This window comes from Mercenaria mercenaria, unplaced genomic scaffold (genome assembly GCF_021730395.1).
Source record: "Mercenaria mercenaria strain notata unplaced genomic scaffold, MADL_Memer_1 contig_4688, whole genome shotgun sequence".
NCBI lineage: Eukaryota > Metazoa > Mollusca > Bivalvia > Venerida > Veneridae > Mercenaria > Mercenaria mercenaria.
This window is the reverse complement of record NW_026462935.1, coordinates 272-23,396: the sequence shown is the minus strand read 5'-3', so window position 1 is coordinate 23,396 and position 23,125 is coordinate 272. Positions and strand designations below refer to the sequence as shown.

The window sequence follows — 23,125 nt, the reverse complement described above, 5'->3', positions numbered from 1 at the left end:
CTCTAGAACTTAGACCTACTATCATTAAAGTTAATAGGGAGGATGGTCATGACCAGCAATTGACCCCTATTGATTTTGGGGTCAGTAGGTCAAAGGTCAAGAACACCATGACTCGGAACAATTGAGCAGTTTCCAGATGATAACTCTAAAAACGCTTGCGCCTAGGATCAATCAAGTTGATGATGAGGTTGGTCATGACCAGCAGATGACCCCTATTGTTTTGAGGTCAGTAGGCTGAAGGTCAAAATCAAATTGACCAAGAACAGTTGAACCTTTTTTGCCAAATAATTGAAGAATGCTTTGGTCTAAGATCACATTTTATTCAGAGTTTACTTATGATTCATACATGACCCATAATTATTTGTTTGAGGCCAGTACGTCAAACACCCAGTGTACAGTGACAATTCCTTTCTTTTCCTTGTGCAATTACTGAATGCATCAAGGGAGCTCTTGTTTAATTACGAATTAATAATCACAATTGTTTTGAAACATTCCACTGGCACCAGACCAGAAAAAAAACTGCCATTGTAAGTAGTATACTCTACCCCTAGGTAAACTATACTAGTTTATTTCAATGTCGCATCTCCCACTTAAAACGCGCACTTCGGATACAAGTACTATACTAGTTGAACTCTTGCAGGCGCGTAGCTAAGGCATTTTCCATAGTACGCAGAGGTAAGGGGATGGGGGTCCGGGTATCCTCTACTTGATTATTTATTAACAAAAGAACGGCAAACGGTGCATTTTAGCGTGTATTTGAAGCAAAACTGTTGCACGAAAACCTTATTTTTTGTTAATCTTTTATATAAAATGTTCTATTTTATTAGGAGTTTGCGTTTTATTGCACATGCAACATGTGGTTATGTTTATATTACTTGTGCTAATGAGCTTGTAAAGTCTTACAGGAAAATCTTTTAAAATCTTCTCAAAAGAATTGCAATGACAAGAGTTTAGATATTTTACATGTTCAATCAATACCCCAGAGTCAAAATGGTTCTTACTTAAGTATTATATAGAAAAAAAGCATGATATACTTACATAGCAAAAATCTTTTTAGAGCCACAAGGGTAAGAGCTGAAAAATTTTGCATGTAAATTAGCCACATTTATAATGGAGTTCTTTCAAACTTGATTGAATCACCATCCCCAGGGCAATATTAGTCTCTCTCTGTGGTTTATCAATATACTTCTAATCTTACACAATATAAGTTTAAAATTTCCAGAATGTCCAGAATATAGAGTTAACAATTACAAAATGTGAAGTTTTACTATGACTGTCATTACCCACGAGGTCTAGGTAAGCGATTCAGGATCTTATTCAGGCTCATATGGGTCCTCTTGTTTATATTGATATCATAAATAATTGCAGTGAATTCCATAAATAAAGAATATTTATTTGAAGGCTTCTGGTTTTGTGTTTGCCTTGAATTTGTACCAAATAAATTAACTTGAAGACATAATATAAAGAAATTGGAAAATACATTTTTCATACTTGTTAACAGCAACCAATTCCTGAAATTTGCATTTTAAAGTTGTGAAAGTTGACGAAATGTTGACATGTGAACACATACACTTAAAGCCGCTTAATAACGGTATTTCATCTAAACCATTGGAAAAAAGGTAGGTACCTGTGACATGCCAATCAAAACGCAAAATGCCATTCACAAATTGATTGTAGTCACCTTATGCCATCAGACAATCAACATTCCATGTTGTATTAACTCGGTATTACTTGTGTACGTGTATGAAGCGATATTGACTGTATTTGGATTAAACAGTTATATAGGACTACTTACTGATAAGTAAGACAATTCTTTGAAGTCCGTTTGATGAATCACTTGATACGTGAAAACTAAAAAACACCCTGACGGTACAAAAAAGGGTCATGAAACTCTGGCTACTCCGTTTTATGAATCACTTGATACATATAAACGCAAAAAATCAACCTTGAGAGAACCAAAATAGTCAACAATCTTCTCACACATTTCCAATATAGTTTCCGTTCCAAACACAGCTGTGAGGCACAACTATTATCCTTTACACAAGAAACATTTGACAATCTCCAATCTGGAAACAAACAGGTCTCATTGTAATGGATTTCTCGAAAGCTTTCGACAAGATCGATCATCAACTCCTTCTCTATAAAATCGTGAAACTTTGTGTCTACAGAATCTCTCTACCCTGGATTCAATCTTTCCTTAGTAACCGTTCTCAATCTGTAGTAGTTGAAGGCTCACACTCTTTACCAGTTCTATCAGGCGGTTCCTCAAGGTTCAGTGTTGAGTCCTTGTCTCTTCCTTTGTTTTATCGATGACCTTCCTGACTCTGTTAAAGGTAGAATACGCTTATTTGCTGATGACACTATCATATACCTCAACATAGACTCGTTAATAGACTCTTACAAAGTTCAAGATGATTTGACAAAATTAGAGGAATATGAACATAATTGGTCTATGGAATTCAATCCTGATAAATGCGAAGTAATAATAATAATAATAATAATAATCCAGATTTGTTGAGAGCCCATTTAATATAAAATATACGTTCAACAATTAAACATGTGACATATCGCAGATATGTAGGAAAATCACAAAAACATGGCATATGCAATATTAAAACTGAAACTGAATGATTTGATCAATGATTATTTGTACAACATTATTCGGGATGCATGTATTCTTCTATGTTCTAGCGTCTGCCATTTACGTTTCAAGCATTGATGTTACGCTGCTTTGGTATGAGTAACCAGAACATGTTAAAATCCTAATAAAGTCTTGCTACTCTGGCTGAACTCTGCCTACTCTGGCCAGCCAGACTAACCAGAGTTCTTTTTTATTGTTGGATTTAACGTCGCACCGACACATGATAGGTCATATGGCGACTTTCCAGCTTTAATGGTGGAGGAAGACCCCAAGTGCACCTCCGTGCATTATTTCATCATGAGCGGGCACCTGGGTAGAAACACCGACCTCCCGTAAGCCAGCTGGTTGGCTTCCTCACATGAAGAATTCAACGCCCCGAGTGAGGCTCGAACCCACATCGTTGAGGGGCAAGCGATTTTAAGTCAGCGACCTTAACCACTCGGCCACGGAGGCCCCCAACCAGAGTTCTGGCTACTCTGGGTGAACTCTGCCTACTCTGACCAGCCAGAGTAACCAGAGTTCTGTCTACTATGGTTACTATAAATAGCCAATTGAAAATAGTTATTAACTTGAAATTCAGTTTTAAACATGCTATTTAGAAAGAAATAACATATTAAGTTTCAAGATCGAATTCAGCTAAGACTGAAAATGTTTTGCGAATACGGGACCTGGTTACTCTGGCTACTCAGGCTACTCTGGCTGACTAGAGTAGCCAGAACATATTTAAACTCTTGAAACTCTGGCTACTCTGGCCAGTCAGAGTAACCAGACCTAATTATAATTTAGTTAACTACTTGAAAATAGTTAATAACTTGAAATTCAGTTTTAAATATGCTATTTACATAGAAATGACATTTAAGTTTCATAATCAAACTCAGATAAAACTGAAAATATTTTGCGAACACGGGACCGGGTAACTGGCTATTCTGGCTGACCAGAGTAGCCAGAACATGTTAAAATCCTAGAATCTCTGGCTACTCTGGCTGAACTCTGGCTACTCTGTTAGAAACAGCCAGAGTAACCAGAGCAAATGATATCCTGGTGACTCGGGCTACTGTGGCTACTTTGGCTGACCAGAGTAGCCAGAACATGTTAAAAATCTAGAAACTCTGCCTACTCAGCCAGAGTAACCAGAGTTCTGGATACTGGAAGAACTCTGACTACTCTTGCCGAACTCTGGCTACTCTGACCAGCCAGAGTAACCAGAGTTCTTGCTGCTCTGGCTGAACTCTGGCTACTCTGGCCAGCCAGAGTAACCAGAGTTATGACTTCTCTGGCTGAACTCTGACTGAACTCCGGCTACTCTGGCTAAACTCTGGCTGAACTCTGGCTACTCTGGCTGCTCTGGCTAATTACACGCACATAAAGCTAGTATATAAAAGTTTCTTTAATTGTTTTGTTACAGATGCAGTCCATAGTCGTTTCACAAGAAGTGCTTCACATACATTTCTCATCAGTTTTACTATCAGCGTCGAAGCTGCCGCAAACATATCATCATTGGACTACCATGAGGACATGGTCAGACAAATATGGGAAAACAATCGTAAATGGGTCGTCTCCAGTGTTCTTGGAATGTTACAAGTTACAGGCGATTTCCTAGTGGAATACTGGAATATCGTCAATTATACCACTCCAACATGCGAAAAGAATTACATCCTATCTGGATTACAATGTAGTAAGACAACTAACAAGTAATAAGACCTTTAATTCATATCCTGTGTGTACAATAAAGTATCCAATCTGTAATTAAAAAAAAATCCGCTTAAATTAAACATATTAGAAACTTTAAGACAGACCACTTGCCTTTTTCAAATACATATTTGAAGTATACAACAATTACAGCTTTAGCTTAATTAAATTTATAACCAGATCCTCAAAAGATTACTCTTAAATTATATTTAGTTTAAGAAACTATAAGAAGGGCTTAATGTTATGTTGTTAGAACTTGTTGCCCAACCCATTTGCTTTTGTACTGTTGTAATTCTATGTATCTACATGCATGTATATATGAGCAATAAAGTATGGTTAAATCAAATAAGAAGCAAACTACTTAACGTTGTAATCTGTTGGAACTTGTTTCTGTCTCAGAGATTAGAACTTATTTGCAGAAACATGTTCTGTTGGAAACGTTTTAAACTACACATTGAATAAATGTGAGAAGTGTCCAGTTGGGACATACAAAGACAAAGATGGAATCGCACATTGTTTAACATGCCCTGAGGGGACTTCAACAAAGAATAAAGGGACGGTCTCTGTCAGTGACTGTAAAGGTGAGAATGTTTGCTGGTACACCTAAAAGTAAAAGACAGTTTATTCAGTTTGTATTAAAATTGTATTTTTTTGAGAAAATTATAGAACCTTCTCGGAAAAATGACGGAGCTCGCTTTGGCCGGTTTGGTATGTTCTGTACGGACTTTATTCTATATCCAAAACCGAAAATTTGAAATCACGTTATATTTTAGCAATACCTGTGCTATTACTTTTTATGCCCCACAACTAGGCGGCACTTTTAAAGTGTTTTAGAAGAGAGGTGAGTAGGGGGTGTCGTTGTATTTATCAGGTAAGTATCATTTACTAAAAAAGTGTTTTAGAAGAGAGGTGAGGAGGGGGTGTCGTTATATTTATCAGGTAAATGTAAGTATCATTTGCTAAAAAAACCCTACAATTTGAAAACAAATGGACTTTTTTTTATCATAAAAGCCACTTACCTGATGAATATATTATAGAATATCTCTGATTCTGCAAGTAGTGTCTTGACTGGAGTTTCATTCCAGTAGCTTGATATTCCTGTTTTCAAGCACTAAACACTACAAATCTACAAATATTTACAGACAGTTCTCTCCCATATACAAATGTAGTACAGTTTTATATGCAAAGAATACGTCGACTTTCAGTAGAGTTCTGTACATACCTTTATGCAACTACATTTTGTATAATATTAGCTGTCTATAACAATTCCATATGTACATTCCACCAAAATGTAAAACATAAATGTTCGTAAATGATTTTTCATTAAACTTTGTATTACATATGTATATACACCATCTTGCCTGAAGTAAAAGTCCAGTTTTATTGTCTAAAGTTTTCATTGTCTAACAGTTATTCCAATCTGCGCTATTCAACACGTCCACCATGTTTGCCCCTTTGAACAAAGTCTATGACGGTCAAATTGACCGAGTTGAATGACCCCGAATTTTAGGCTGTAATATTTTCTTAGACTGTTAAGCTCTTTTGATCGTACTCACAATCCATGCAGAAATAGTCTACACAGAAACCGGTCTGTGAGGTTTGATTGTTTTGAAGAACAGTTTATGCTCATCTGTTTCCTGTCGCAAAGAATCTGTTTGTTTCAAATACCAGAACAGAGCCCTTTTTCCATCTAACAATTTGTTGTCTTTAAAAGTAGGAATAAATTGTCTTACTATCATGACCTTGTCCAACTTGCATCGAAAGTCTATACCTTATGAATGTGACACCTTGCTTTGGATATTGACCGATCCTTTGCCAAGGAACAAATCTTGAAGATCAAGTTGCTATAGCGATCAGAAATACTGCTTTCCATATCGCATACTTAAATTTTGCCAGCTTCATGGTTTTGAATGGGGGAAGTTTCAGCAGGTTAATCCCATTCAGGAATCAATCTGTGCTTAGGAGGTCTTGAATTGAACACTGCTCTCAGCACTTTGACTTCTCAAATGTTGGTAAAACTGAAGACATCATAGATCTGTAACCTGAAATAGTCTTGTATTTCAAACCATAATCATATAAATATGATAAAAGAAATGCACATTCAGTCAGAGATGCATTATAGGGATCAATCTACTTTGTATTGCAGCAGCTACTGATTTTTTTCAATTTATAGGAGTAATCTTTCTGTGTGCCTGCCCTCTATGATGCTCTGATCAATTTTCTAGTGTTTTTAGTAAAGCCTTTTGTTTTGTACTGTTTGTTGATAGCCTGCATGCAATAAGATTCAGAAACTGTGAGTTTGCATGATTAACTCTGTTTTGACAAAGTAGGTTTTTGTTTCTGACACGCAGTCAACATACTTAGCAACATCGAGTACCAATGTTGTCGTGTCAACATTGGAACTATCAAAGTCATTTCATGTGATTCAGTAATTATGGAAACATGCAAACTGGAGGGTATGTATATGCAAACATGTTCTCCCATCTGATTGATAGAGCATCTTGTGCAAATGCTTTTGGGTATTTTTTCCAAGAGCAGAATACTAGAAATTGTCGATTCTCCGCTGTCGAAATTTTTTTTATCATAGGCTGGCCCCATATTTGAAAGGTTTGCTATTTGCGGACTCAGAGACCATTCGGACGACTGAATTGCTTTCCTGCTGAGTGTTTCCGCTGTATAGATCAATTTTCCTTTCAAATGTGCAGCTCGGAGAACTATTTGGTTCTATATAGTTAATAACCATAGTTGTATTGGGATATTGCATATGCATAATTCTTCCAAATTGTCTCCGCCCGCACCCTTCTCTGTCTGTTCAGGTAGTGAAGCATGATCATACAATCATGTCTGATCTGATCAGAATTTGTTTGCCCTTCAAAGCTGGGAGAAAATGTCTCAAAGCAAGGTGTACTGTTTCAAAGATAGTTCCATAGGCGTAGGAGCCGGGGAAGCAGCCAGCGGGAGCATGTCCCCCACCAAAGCTAGAATAGGAAGGGCCAAACTATTCCCCTAATATTTTTGAAAAGAGATATAACTTGCAATCTAATATATTTAGTATCCTATAATTCTTTTCAACCTGATTTTTGGTTCTGGTTTGAGTGTCTCCAAAAACGATGTAAGTGTTGAGCTTTTTTACGCATGTAAACGTTCTGTATTTTTATTTTTTATATTCCAGGGAAATAATATTTCCACCCCTTTATATCACAATTAGACAAATACAGCGCTATTTGATTGTATATCCAGGGCTTCAACCGAAGACTTTAAAAAAAAATGGCACGATTGATAAGAACAGTACATATTTTGACCGATTAAGTTACACCATTGTGTAGGACATTAGAAATGCATCAGAATAACTCATTAATTGCTAACACACAGGAGCTTGATGGGGGCAACGGTCTATTTGGCTCCTGAACAAGGCTTTGTCATGTATGTACCGGGGATCACTTGCCAGTCCCCAGGCCTCGTGTCGAAAATTTTTCCTCCGCCATCCCACCCCCCGCAAATTAAACCCGCTCCTACGCCTATGAGTTCATATACTGTAAACTCAGAGCCTTCGACCATGTTCCATGCCCGCCCGCTTAGCTCAGTAGGGAGAGCGTTGGTCTGCGGATTTCAGAGTCGCCAGTTCGATCCCCGAGCGGGGCGTATGTTCTCCGTGACGATTTGATAAAAGACATTGTGTCTGAAATCATTCGCCCTCATCTTCTGATAGTTCATGTGGGGAAGTTGGCAGTTACTTGCGGAGAACAGATTTGTACTGGTACAGCATCCAGGAACAGGTTAACTGCCCGCCGTTACATATCTAAAATACTGTTGAAACGGTGTTAAACCCAAAACAAACAAACAAACAAATCGACCATGTTCCCTTGGCTATTTTCTTGGATGAATCTGTGGTCAGCTCCATGGCTGCTTTGAATGATTGTAAGTCTCTGCCTTTTAGAATTTTGACGTTACCCCATTCAGATGGTATTTAGTTCTTGTGTATATGGGAATTTTATATCCAAAACCATACACACAAGTCTCTAGTGTTTTAGTAAGTGTAACTGTATTGGTAAAATCCCCAGTATTACTAAATATTGTCTGGCGGAATACTGACCTTGAAAAAGATTTCATGTTGCTAATTGCAATTTCTTAAACCTTTCTTGAGTTGGAAACACTAAACCTTTCTTGAGGTTGAAATTTGCTACTATATAGATAATTTCATGTACTGGGACAAGTTGAGACTTTGTTGCATTCAATATTAATCCTAGTTCCAGAAGGAGCCCGAGATTAAACTCTCGATCTATCAATATTTGAGCTAATCTTTAGTTTAATTGTAACCTATCGTTCAGATATACTGCTGGACGAATAGCTTTGGATCTCAGATATGCTGCTACTACCGCCACTATTTTTGTAAATACCCTAGGTGTAACCATCGGACGGAAACATAGGACTTTGAACTGATAAACATGGCCTTCTATGCAAAACAATTTTGAAAATTGGTACATGAAAATAAGCATTTTTCAGGTCCACTCTTCTTTTTGAAGAAGATTAGGGACTTTTGACAAAGTGTCCATCTTGAAATGTTGTTTCCTTAGATATCTGTTTAGGGGTTTAAAATTGATTACAGGACGCAAATCACCGGTCTTTTTGTTACAAAAACTGGCGTGCTGTAGAAGCCTTTTTTTCAGCAATTCTTTGGAACAATTTCGATTGCACTTTTTTTCTAAAAGCGAATTTAGTTCCTTTTCTAGAATAGCCGGTTTTTCTGTATTTACAAAAGTTTCGGTAGCCTAGTAGTAGAGCGTCCGCTTCGAGTGCGGGAGGTCATGGGTTCTCCTGCCGCCTCATACCAAAGACTTAAAAAATGGTACTACATGTAGTAGCTTCCTCGCTTGCCGCTCAGCATTATGAGGATAGTGCTAGGACTTGTCAGCCTGGTGTCAGTATAATGTGACTGGGTGGGGTATCATGCCACGTATCTACGGCGTGATATTCTAGTGAGGGAGCAATATAAAGTTTGGCATTGTGCTCACTACTCACTGCTACAAGTACACACCGTCGTTTATATGACTAAAACAATTGCTGAAAAAGACGTTAAACCCGAACACACACGCACACGCACACCAACACGCACACACGCACACACACACACACACAAGTTTCTTTTATTCCTAGAAATGGTGGGATTTGATCGAATTTTAGCTTATATCCGTTTTCGATCACCGACAGAACCAAATGCGTCCTTGTTATTTCTTTCCATTTGTCTAGAAAATCAGTCAAATGTCTCTCTACAGGGATCTCTGGATGCAACATTAATACACTTACCGAGTCATTATTACCCGTGTTTTGAATTGGGAACCTTCCCTCTGCTTGATGCTAGCTTGTAGGAAAGTGTAGATGTTGGCAATTTACCGTCGAAGTTTCTGGAGGTGCTACCATCTGCATTGGTTCGCACTGTTATCTTAGGGATACGAAAGTTATTCTTAGATTTCTAATTATTGTAGTCCGACGTAGACGGCTTATCAAGCAACTTCTTAGCCGATGTCGGAGCCTATTGAATCAATTTCCATTGAAGAGGAAATTTCGAGTTTCAACTTCCTCGACTTCGATTCTGGAAGAAGTTCATCCAAAGTTTTCTTGACTTCCTTCCTTTCTTTCAAAATGTCATCAAGACCATGACCCAACACTCCACCACCAGTTAACGGCATACTATGAATGTCAGATGAAGTGTAAAGTTTAAACAAATATGTGTCATGCATTGTCGCTTGCTTACGAATTATGTGAAAAATAAAATGTTGCGACACTTCCCAGTTGATCCAAACTTTTTGTTTAAAAAGAAAAAAATATATCGCTTTCTTCTCAATTTGATCGACTTCTTCAGTTTCCAACATCTTGAGTTACATTCCCAGTGCCTGCTGCATATACAAGTTCATCAAAATACCAATGTCAGCAGCATGTTGCCAACGAAAGGCTGTTTTCCCCCACCATTTCTTTTCTGGTTGAGAAAATAAAGCACGATCCCTCTTTAAAAAGGATCCACATTTCGAGCCGTGTTGTCTATTCCTTTTAGAAAATTCTCAGTATCGTGTGCAGCAGGAAACATTTCTTTATATTCTTTCGCATAGGCTATCACATCATTCGGCTTTTTGGCACAATAACTTTGCAACAAAATTTTTCCTGCGAATTTTCAATTTCGATTCCAAGTTTTTCTTCAGTGTTTTTAGCAAAGCGTCATGCTGAAAAAATTCATATCTCTATATCTTACTCAAAACATTTTATACGAAAACTCTTAAACAGTTTAAACATGTATTGTCGCATATTAACAGAGAAAATTAAGAGAAAGGCCTGTGTACAAGTGTAATTCTACCTTGGTTTTGTTTCAAGTTATTTCCCTTTAATAAATCTATTTGTGCTGGGCATAATTTTCTTAGTGCTGAAGGGATTTATTCAAACTACATACAAAGCTAGAAGAAATTTCGAGAATGTGCTGTTTGCAAGAACTATAACGTTTTTATTTTACTTATACCAGTTTATCAACGTATGTGTGTGTGTTGGGGTTTAACGTCTTTTTCAACAATTTTTCAGTATATAAACGACGGTGTCTACTTGTGTCAGTGAGCATAATGCCAAACTTTATATTGCTGCCTCACTGGAATATGACGCCGTAGACACGTTACATGATACCCCACCCAGTCATATTATACTGACACCGGGCTGACCAGTCCTAGCTCTACCCTCTTAATCCTGAGCGCCTAGCGAGGAAGCTTGCTAGTACCAATTTTACGTCTTTGGTATGACGCGGACAGGGATCGAACCCACGACCTCCCGCACTCGAAGCGGACGCTATACCACTAGGTTACCGTGGCGGTTAGTTTGTCAACGTATGACTCAAAAACAATTAAAGGGATTATATCAAAACTTGTAGCAAATTTAACTGAAGTGTTTAACATGCTGAAAAAGTGTTCTGTCTTGATTTCATATTACTTTAAAGAGTACTGTCGTCCGGGTTCTGTTTCCATTGATGGTTTGGAGAGTTGTGCAATATGTCCACACAGATATTACCAAGATGAATATGGAAAAAATGAATGTAAAAAATGTCCACCAGGAACAACAACAATTCTAGCAAATACTTCAAGTATCAAAGAATGCACAGGTATTGCATCTTTTTATCTAGTATAGAGGTAAACTTTCGAAAGCAAATGTCAATGAAAGATCCAAGATGGTATCGTAGCCGGCGCCCCCGTCATCCCTTACATCCAGCAAGCATACATGTTTTGATTGTCTAAAATTCAGAATTGATATATATGCTATTTTAGATAAATTTTGGTTTCGCTTCGCTCGCATAAATATGTCAGTACTTTTTACAAGTTCTAAAGGAGTGGGACCAGTTGACGAACAAATTTAATACCTATCAACTTGGTCAAATCAGTTTCACTAACTTAAGTAATGGTATTGGGTCAAATGTTCAAACTATGTCAGCTATACGTCAGATTAAACTTTTTAATGTGTACTTGCCAAACAAAAAAGGGGCATGCGCCGGCCCGCACCCCCTTAATCGAAATCCTAGATCCGCCTCTACTTTTTCTAAGAATAGCTCTGAGAGGTCAAAAATGTTTGTAATATTTCACTTACCGATATATTAATTTATTTTAATATGAATATTGTACAAATATATTACAACTCTTCTCATCTTATTTGAAACATAGAAGATTTAATTCTATTTAAATATTCTTAGAATTTAATTATGTGGGGAGCTATATCGACTTTTTGTCTGTCTGCCTCTCTGTCTGCCTGTCTGTCACAAAAGTAATGTTGGACTTCTCTTAAACTACAAATAGCTCTTGTTCATTTTTGTTGATTAGTTATGGCTGCATACAACGTCAGTTTTGGTTATTTTGAAAAAAAGTAAACGTGTATCACACATTTTCTTGTGATGTAGCGGAATAGTGTATATTAATGAACATTTTTTGCTTCTGGGAGACATGTGCATTTACCAAAAGCAATCTCTTGTTTAATTTCAATTTGAAATTTTTGTAAGTATTTGGAGAATGCATGTTGCATGCTCACAGGAATCTAGGGAAGACTATTTACTGAGATTACTATGTTAGTAGATACATTTCTACGCCATGTTTAAGGAAAATTTCTTCTGTTCAGGGTTTGCCATATACAGTTTATTAAACTATTTTTGTCAAAAAGAGATCTCGTTCATGTTAACTAAAACGTTGTTGTAGACTCGGAAGTACAATTGTTCAACAAATGTACATTTCAAATTAATGCAAAGTTTGTTTTTTGTCGTTGTTTTTTTCAAACCGAATGTGATTGTAATGCTGTCAAAATATAAAATGCTACTTATTTTTAGATTCGATAACAGTTTTATTTCGTTGCCCGTAGTATTTAGATAACTATGTCAGACCATAGAAGTATTTATTTTTTATCGCCTTTTGGTCAGGCATTTAAAAAAGCAACAACATTTTTAAAAAGAAAAAACAAGTCTGTGTATTCTAAAAGAACACACTATAAGCAGTCGAAGGATGGTTTATAAAATACAAAATATCTATTACTTAACACTGCAATTTCTCTAGAGAGCCTCTCCTACTTGCGATGAATGGTTTGATAGAACTTGTGTACTCGTTAAGGAGGGTAAATAAACAGAAAAATGGCTTAGACAGAAATTATACAACAAATAAATGTACAATTAGCTATTTATTGGTGTAATTCAATATTTTCCTTGTCTTTTAGTATTCTATTAACGCATTATATAAACATAGTACTACAGTGCTGCTTAGTTGTATAATTATCATCGGCATATGTTACTATCTCATAAAAATGGATCTATCATAACGTAAAATTGTACAACATTAAATTATATTGTAATCTTTACAGTTATGCAAACAGACAAGAAATGCATTACGTCGTCATGTAACGGTCACAGATGTCTTAATAAAGAAGGAAGTGTTTCCTGCGTCTGTTCCTATGGTTGGTCTGGTGAATCATGTGAACAACCGCCAGATACTTGTGCCGATAATATCTGCATGAATGGAGCCAAATGTATCAATAGAAATGACAGCTATGTCTGCGAATGCCGGGAAAACTATAAAGGAGTACTTTGTGAGATTATACCTGGTTGGTATTATAGGAGTATATGATGTAACGTGTAAACTTGTTGGTCTCTCTAGTATGCATTTTAATTTTGCAGTTAAAGACCCATGTGATAAAATAACATAAACAGTAGTCCGACTTGATTTTTGTAGATAACATCATTTATATAGGCATTATCAAACATTACCAGTTAAATATTGCAGTTAATGGAGGGTGGACTGAATGGTCAGGTTGGTCTGAATGCTCTGCTACATGTGGCCAAGGCATTAGGCAACGGTCACGAGTTTGCAACAATCCATCACCGTCTGAATATGGAGATAACTGCCTAGGTCCGATTTCTGAATTTAAAGTATGTGTCATGGACGAGTGCCAAGGTAAGACGCTTATCGATTTGATGTTTATGGGTTAGGCAACGTTGTTCTTATGTTTATTCCGTCTTCGAGGATTTTTTCAAATCACTAAAGAAGTGAAAGAATTTTCAAAATGAGAAAGTTACGAGCTTTTGAATATTTGATAAAAAATAGCAGCCATTTTGTTTTAATGGCAACATAAAACAAAATTGCAGATTTATTAAATTTCTAGATACACATTTAAACTCAATTTACCTATTTCTGTAAAATAATTTCTCTCTACTTTTTCCAGCTATAATTAAAGGCATTACTATGCTTCACATCTTACAGTCAAGAAACATATGACATTAATTTATTCTAAAGGTTATTTGCTAAATAAATAACTCAGCAGTGTGTAAATTACGTCATAAATACACTAAAATAACTGCCTGCATGATCAGATATTTTCTTAAATTTCAAATTGCCATATCGTTTCAATAATTGTCCGATTTTAAAAATTCTTCCAGTGGTATGAAAGTTTGAGGATGGCTTTCATATATAATGAACTTATTGCCACGCATTTCTTGCCTTTTAAAGGGAAACGTTTGAATTAATTTACATCAAATAAATTCCTCATAGTTTAAAATAAAGTTATTTGGTTAATATGTTACGCCGTAATATCGGTGCAGTGTTCCTTAATTTTAAAGCTATTTTATAAAACTAGATCTCGCCAATTGCTTTAAACTAAGTAGTATAAAATTTAGCATTGTATTCGTTTCAACAATACAGCAGTCAGTTCCTTTCTAACAGTATGTCCAAAGCTGAACGATAGAGGAAATTCGTACTTTGAATGCGCAGATAATCCAAAATCGGGATTACAAACTTGCTCCGTTCGTTGTCAAGAAGGGTTCGTATCGATCCCCGGATTTGAGGAGTTCCAGGAATTGACATGTGGACTGCAGACTGGTCTGTATTGGTTACCGGCAAATTTAACTGGGCCGTGTGCTGGTAAGTATAGTAAAATAAAAGTACCTTATAATGTATAAGGTAATAAGCTTAACGAAATGTTATTTTCAGATAAAGCTACACAAAGATGTCCCAATTTTGCCACAAAATGACAGACATATCTTTACCTTAATCAAGATCTTTTTAAGTTCTTTCAGCACTTTGTCTAATGTTTGACATTCCCAGATGAATTAAATTAAACAAGAGAGCCAAGATGGCCCTAGGTCGCCCACCTGAGAAACACACCATAACACAACATAACAGTGTAAACATGTTTGACCTAGTGATTTCATGGAAAAAATATTCTGACCAAATTATCATTAAAATTGAAGCAAAAATCTTGAGTATAAGTAAGTATTTTCTTTGGTTTGACCTAGTGACCTAGTTTTTAACCCAGATGACCCATATTCAAACTTGACTTAGATTTTATCATTCTGACCAAATTTCATGAAGATCAATTGAAAAATATACAGACTCTATGGCATACACAAGGTTTTTCTTTGATTTGACCTAGTGACCTAGTTTTTGACCCCAGACTACCCATATTCAAACTTGACCTAGATTTTATCAAGGCAACCATACTGACCAGATTTGATGAAAATCCAGTGTAAAATGCAGCACCTATTGCATACAAAAGGTTTTTCCTTGATTTGACCTAGTGACCTAGTTTTCAAACCCAGATGACCCATATTCGAACTTGACCTACATTTCATCAGGGCTATCATTCTGACAAATTTCATGAAGATCAGTTGAAAAAGAATAGCCTCGATCACATACACAAGGTTTTTCTTTGATTTGACCTAGTGACCTAGTTTTTGACTCCAGACTACCCATATTCAAACTTTACCTAGATTTTATCAAGGCAACTATACTGACCAGATTTGATGAAAATCCAGTGTAAAATGCAGCACCTATTGCATACAAAAGGTTTTTCCTTGATTTGACCTAGTGATCTAGTTTTCAAACTCAGATGACCCATATTCGAACCTGACCTACATTTCATCAAGGCAATCATTCTGACCAAATTTCATGAAGATCGATTGAAAAATACAGCCTCTATTGCATACATAAGTGTTTATTTTATTTAACCTAGTGATCTAGTTTTTGACCCCAGATAAACCATTTTCAAACTCGGTCTAGATTTCATTAAGGTTATCATTCAGACCAAAATTCATGAAGATTAATTGAAAAATACAGCCTCTATCGCATACACAAGGTTTTTCTTTGATTTGACCCAGTGACCTAGTTTTTGAAACCCAGTTGACCCATTTTTAAACTCGGCCTAGATTTCATCAAGGTAATCATTTTGACCAAAATTCATGAAGATCAGTTGAAAAATACAGTCTGTATACACAAGCTAAATGTTGGCAGAAGACGGACGCCGGATATCGAACGATCAGAAAATCTCACCTGAGCATTGCTCATGTGAGCTAAAATATATTAGAATAAGCACAAGATGTTTTTAATTCTGTAATTAGTGTCAAGACGTATTTATTCATGTTTGGACTTCAGTGTACTTTGTTGCTCCGTTTTCATAGTTAAAAATGGAACAAGTTGGTAATATTGTAATTCGACATTTTTTACAGAACGAACTTATCCTAGAAGCCTTCAGCTTGAATCAAGTATTGAATATGTTGACCAGATACCTGTTCATTATTATGACGCGGTGAAAAACTATGTTCTTGGCAAATTATTGTCTACGGACTGTTTCAAATCAACATCCTGCATAGTGGAAATATCATTGTTAGAAGCTTCTCGGTCGGAAACTGCTGATGAAATAACAGACAGAACAATGCTTAAGCTGTTTATGAAGAGATCTGTTACATCTGATAGGAATGTTCATAAACAGGAAAAGGAAAATAACAAAACAGGTATCTAGTTTAGCTTGCTACTTTTGTTTTTGAATTTTTATTTCACACTAGTGTACTATCTCAATTAATTGGAAACTACTTTCTTCACGACTACTCGTATGTCGTTTATCCGTTTTCAAAAGGAAAATAAACCAGTGTGGATGTACATGTACTGACGTACAGAGCTGGGTTTTCTAGTTTGTGTGCCTGAAATTTAACATAAAATTGTGTTTTTAGTGTTGTTATATTTTCTGGTCCTTTGTGACCATGATGTCTATTCAACATGTGTAATATAGTTCTGCTTAAGCCGGTGCTAGAGGGCGTGAGAGGTCTTGCACATTTCATTACCTCTCATGAATAGACTCAATCAAACCGAGTCTGCTATTATTATTCATTGTTGCATTCTTTGCTTCCAAAGGATCTTTTTACAGATTTTATTGTCGATCCAGCATTTGTTCATTTGGAGAATGCAATTAGAGATATGGAAAGCACAGCTGCTTCTCTGAAGAACAGAAACACTGAGATCTTTGATGTCTATTTGAACGATCCTGACCAGAAAAGTGTGAAGAGAAGCACTGGGTTATTTCAAGCTGATAAAGAGTCGCTTGAGATAACAGGAAAGGTCGTTTGTGAAAAAGGTGAAGTAGCAGCGGGTGGCATTTGTAGTAAGTAGCTTAAAGTTTTTATTATTAATTCTTCTAACAGATGAATATGCGATATTCCAAAACAGATGTTCAAGGGAATGAAACTGTTTTAGTATTAGATCATCACTATAAAAGGCTCGAACAAAATTCTTCAAAATCCCCGTTGGAACTATGTCAGAATGTTTGTTTCTATTTATATACTAAACAGATCTTCTAACACAGCGCTTAGCTTTACGCCATTGTATATTTAATACATCTGACATACCTTTAGACAACTGTATTGCGAATGTCGTATAGAAATTCAGATAGAATAATTTCATTTTTTAACAGCCACAAAAGCACATTAACGTATTAATCTTTACTTGATCACAAACATAAACAAGAGGGTCATGATGGCCCTGGATCGTTCACTAGAGTAATATGAGCTACATGTTTCAAATGTCAAACTGATGATAAAATATTAAGAAAGTCAGTAGGTCACATTCATGGTCAATGAAATTCAGTTTTACGATTTGTGTGCAAAACTGTGTATGTCATCAACATTTCAAGGCTGTATCTTTAAAACAAGAAAGTAGGTCAGTAGGTCAAGGTCACAGTCAAGTGACATCATATTACATGGGGTCATCAGGTAATTATAATTAAACAGTCTTGGAAATAGGATCAGATGATTTTTAACTAACTGACCCCAGGGCGGGGCCTCTTTTTACCCAAGGGGCATAATTTGAACAATTTTGGTAGATGACTACTAGACATTGCATCATACCAAATATCAAAAGCCTAGGTCTCATGGTTTCAGACAAGAAGGTTTTTAAAGTTTTTTTCCTATATAAGTCTATATAAAACTTGGGACCCCCAGGGCGGGGCCATATTTGACTCTAGGGGGATAATTTGAACAATCTTGGTAGAGGACCACCAGACGGTGCTACATACCAAATATCAAAGCCCTAAGCCATGTGGTTTTGTACAAGAAGATTTTCAAAGTTTTCCCTATATAAGTCTATATAAACCATGTGACCCCCGGGGCAGGGCCATATTTGACTCTAGGGGGATAATTTGAACAATTTTGGTAGAGGACCACTAGATGATGCTACACACCAGATATCAAAGCCCTATGCCTTGTGGTTTTGGACAAGAAAATTTTTAAAGTTTTTCCTTTCGGTTGCCATTGCAACCAGAGTTCTTCATCGAATTCAATTCCTTGAATAATTTTGAAAGGAGGGCACCGAAGAATCATTCCTGTGAAGTGTAGTGTAATTCTGCCCAGTGGTTTTCAAGAAGAAGATCTTTTTTAGAAATTGTTGACGCACGACGCACTACGAACGACGCATGACGCACGACGGACTATGGACATCAAGCGGTCACAATAGCTCACATTGTTACTTCGTGACAGGTGAGGTAAAAACGTACAATATTACCATTAGAAAGCAAATTAAATTTTTGAGCATATTTTGTGAAAAGTAATTATCTTCAAGTTTGTATCCTTTTAATACAGGTCCGCTCATATAAAGGAATACGCTTACAAGTTTATTTGTTATTAATGTGAAAAGCTTCATATAATCACAATATGAAGTAGGAAGTAGTTGTATCTCTTGATATTGGAAAATTACAAACAATTGAAATCCCATAATAAATTATATAACGTTATTAATAACGTTATTAATCAAGCAATTTCAAATTGGACTTGTTATTTGTCCAAGGGTTGTCGTATTTGTCGAAATCGTAGGCCGAGGGCCAATACGATTGCCCGAGGACAAATAACTAGGCCAATATGAAATCGCTTGATTAATAATAATATTATTATTCAACTTTCGACTGTTGGTGGTAACATAATAGGAACTCTGTGAGTTAACTTATGGCAGCTATGCACGTTCAGGTAAACATCTTGACGAGTTGTTCAGAATTATTTTAGAAATCATAATCATTTTAGCTAGCAAAACAGAATGAGTTGTATGTAGGTACTTGAGAATAATTTTGAGAGATATTTTTGATGCGATATAATCAAGAGTAACTAGGAATTCCTATTTATTTTCTTTGTGTATCTTCAACTGTGATATAAAAACTGCTTTAAAAGTCATTTCCTTTTAGGCTGCAGGCAAAGAGACACAAAATTGTATACATATGTATTGATCAAGATAATACAACCAACCAAGCACATATTATACACCCCAATGTCTCGTTTAATTATTATACGAAATTGTTTGAAGTTTACAGCTGACACTCGTGTTCGCCAAATTATTCATCCACTTTGCCGCATGTGAATCGCTGTTTATCATTGCACAAAATAGATTGTTTGAATTATGCCTCTGGGGTGAAAAGAGGTCCCGCCCTGGGGTTCCCAATTTTATATAGACTTGTATAGGGCTTTGATATTTGGTATGGAGACTTGCCTGGTGGTCCTCTACCAAGATTATTCAAATTATAACCCTGGGCTGAAAAGAAGCCCCGCCCCGGGAGTCTAATTTTTATATAGACATACATAGAGAAAAAACTTTAAAAAATCTTCTTGTCTGAAACCACAAGACTAGTGCTTTGATATTGGTATGTAAGCATTGCTTTATAGTATTCTACCAAATTGTTCAAATTAAAATCCTGAGGTGAAAAGAGGCCCCACCCTGGGGGTCCCAAGTTTTACATAGACATATAGGAAAGAACTTTACAATTTTTTTTGTCTGAAAGCACAAGGCATATGCCTTTGATATTTGGTATGTAGCATTGCCTTGTGGGTCCCTACTAAGTTTGTACAAATTATGTCTTTCGGGTGAAAAGAGGCCCCGTCCCAGGGGTACCAAAATTTACATAGACTTATATAAAAAAAACTGCAAAAAATCTTTTGTTCTGAAACTTCAACACCTAGGCTTTGGATATTTTGTTGCAACTCCTAGTAGTCCTTTACCAAGTCTTAGATTATTTAAGTTATGCCTCTGAGATGAAAAGAGGCCCCACCCAGGGGATCCCAAGCTTTACATAGACTTGTATAGGTAAAAACTTTAAAAATCTTGTTGCCTGAAACTACAAGGCCTACGCTTTTGATATTTGGCATTTTGCATTGCCTAATGGTCATTTTCCATAATTTTTCAAATTATACCCCAGGGGTGAAAGTTGAAGACTTAAGCCTTTGATATTTGGAATGTAGCATTGCCTAGTGGTTCTCTAACAAAGAATGTTAACTTTTTTGCCCCTGGGATGAAAAGAGGCCGAGCCAAGTGGGTCCCAAGTTTATATAGACTTATATAGAAAAAAACTTTGAAAATTTTTGCCTGAAACTGGGTTGAAAAGAGGCTCTGCCCCGGGGGCCCCAAGTTTTACATAGACTTTTATACGGAAAAAAATAAAAATCTTCGTGTCTGAATGTTCAAGGCTTAAGCCTTTGATATTTGGTATGTAGCATTGCCTAGTAATTCTCTAACAAGATTGTTCAAATTATGCCCCGAGTTATATAGGAAAAAATACATCAAAGTTATCTGATCATATTTCCTAGATTGTTTAATTATAATTACCTGATATCCCAAGTAATTAGGGGTCACTTGACAGTGATGTTGACCTGCTGACTTACTTTCTTGTTTTTTAAGATACAGCCTAAAACTACATATACAGTTTTGCACATCGATCATAACAAGATAGAAATTTGGACCATGTCAGTAACTTTCGATAAAGTTTTCAATACTCATCTTTGATGTTCTTAACCCTGACCTACTGACCTACTTTCTTGTTTTTGAAGATACAGCAAAGAGATTTGTATAATTTTTTAATAGATTTCAGTCCTTATCTTGAAAAATCTTTACCATGATCTTCTCACCTGGTTTATTTTTGTTTTTGAACAAAGTGACACGCCAAATAAATATGTTGACATGAACTTCTGCAATTTGACTTTCATTAATATATTTGGAAAGGAGGGTTAACCATCCTAAATTACCCAAAACAAGAGGGACATGGCCCTATATAGCTCATCTGACTTTAATTGCTTACTTGAACAAATTGCTTTGCTAAAGCTTCAAATTGCAGCTTTATACAAATGTTTTAGATAACCCCAAAAAACTATAAAACTGGAAGCGGGATACTTAAATAAATGTTATTATGTCTCCCACACCACTGTGTGGTGGGAGACATATTGATTTACTCCTGTCAGTCCGTGCGTCCGTCTGTCTCAAATCTTTCCCGCACTCTAAGTCAAACATGTCTTATCTGATCTTCACCAAACTTAAACAACTTAAACCTCGTGGTACTAAAATCTTCAAGTTGAAGAAGCAGTCAAGGTGCGTTCCGAATGATTAGCTGTTCTATCTGGGCCCGTGCCTACAATAATGAATGCTACGAGGTGTACCCTAGCCTTCCTGCAAAGTTCAAAGCCTAATTGTTTTAGTATGACATAAAACCTACGAATAAAAATACCAAAGCAATTTCAAGATCTTTACAATTCATGATCATTTAATCTAGAATCATAGAAAATTCAGCATCATAACTTGAATAGACATAGTGTTTTTCCTATCTCTGTGTAAAAAAGAAATGAAACTTTATTAAGCACAAGTTTATTCGAAGAAAGTTAAGCAGCTTAGAGGACGGACAACACAATTACCGCAGTAACTAAGAATTTTATATGTTTATGTATTCATATACCTTCGCCCGCCCCCTTAGCTCAGTAGGGAGAGCGTTGGTCTACGGATCGCTGGGTGGCGAGTTCGATCCCTGGGCGGGGCGTATGTTCGCCGTGATGATTTGATAAAAGACATTGTGTCTGAAATCATTCATCCTCTATCTCTGATAATTCATGTGGGGAAGATTGCAGTTACTTGCGGAGAACAGGTTTGTACTGGTTCAGAATCCAGGAACACTAGTTAGGGTTATTGCCCGCCGTTACAGGACTGAAATATTGTTGAAAAACGGTGTTAAACCCAAAACAAACAAACAAACAAACATCATTATAAGAAAATGCTTTATAAACAATTCAGTTCTGATAAAGACTGACATTATATGCTGTAAGATGGATGAAAAATTGTTAAATGTTATTGTGCGGTTAGTGGAAGATTATCTTTAAGCGTGTTTCTATGTGTAAGTACTTTGATAAAGCTATCAAAACATTTAAAAGAGCAAGAAATAATTACTGTCACCATGCAAAAAGCTACAAGATGATTTGGCATAGCCATCATTTAATTAAATTATTATCAGTGTTTGAACTTTTTCTAAGGAGCATGTTTGCTTTTTTTTAAATGCTGATAACTATTATTTTATCAGACTTATTGATTTTGATAGTCAAGCTGATACAAATCATTATGACTATGCTTCATCATATTCTAGTCAGATGTCCCGCTGGAACGTATGCGGTTAATGAAAGCTGTCATTTTTGCATCAAAGGAACATTTCAGCCTGAGGCCGGACAGTCCACATGCATTCTCTGTCCACCAGGTCTTACTACAAGAACTGTTGGAGCATATAGTAGAGTCTATTGCGGTAGGTTACATATTGAATCAATTGTAACAATAAATAAAATGTTACTTGCATTTTTTCAAACCGAGCCTGCAACATTCTCATTTATGTTGTTTGGCAACCTGTGGTTTTTCACTTTTTCTCTTTACTACAAATCGCTCTGTTGGCATCAGCGGATGCTTCCATCATGTCGCTTGTTTTCATGGATATTGTAACTTTCAGTAATCAAGGTTTTGAAGCATTTATCTTTAAAATTGTCCCTCGAGTTTGGTCAATTTATCTTTCAAGTCATATTTTCTTACTGACACAAGGCATAAATACTTGCTGTAGACGGGCTATCATCTTTAGTGAACTACTGACAGACAATCCGTCGGTCGTTTTATAGTTATACATATGCAGTAACAGAAAACAGTAAGAACAGTTTGACAACTGTTGAGAAAGATCGCTTGCCAACGCTTCGCTTTAATG

General features: G+C 36.3%; 2 protein-coding genes across 2 annotated transcripts in view; both read left to right on the top strand.

Annotated features, from left to right (window-relative positions):
• The window catches only part of LOC128554069 (sushi, von Willebrand factor type A, EGF and pentraxin domain-containing protein 1-like), a 32,352-nt gene extending 27,415 nt beyond the window's left edge, over nucleotides 1–4,937 (top strand). The window contains exons 13-14 of the mRNA XM_053535287.1: nucleotides 4,047–4,316; nucleotides 4,750–4,937. Coding sequence (XP_053391262.1) covers nucleotides 4,047–4,316; nucleotides 4,750–4,937 — 458 coding nt within the window. The remainder of the gene's footprint in view (nucleotides 1–4,046; nucleotides 4,317–4,749) is intronic.
• An 8,549-nt stretch (nucleotides 4,938–13,486) lies between these two features.
• On the top strand, nucleotides 13,487–22,681 carry LOC128554068 (uncharacterized; the record flags this gene model as incomplete). Its single annotated transcript, XM_053535286.1, has 6 exons — nucleotides 13,487–13,517; nucleotides 13,561–13,782; nucleotides 14,548–14,745; nucleotides 16,329–16,613; nucleotides 17,024–17,257; nucleotides 22,529–22,681. Coding segments are annotated over exons 1-6 (1,123 nt in total), but the record flags the coding sequence as incomplete, so codon positions are not given.
• Between the last annotated feature and the right edge of the window lie 444 nt (nucleotides 22,682–23,125).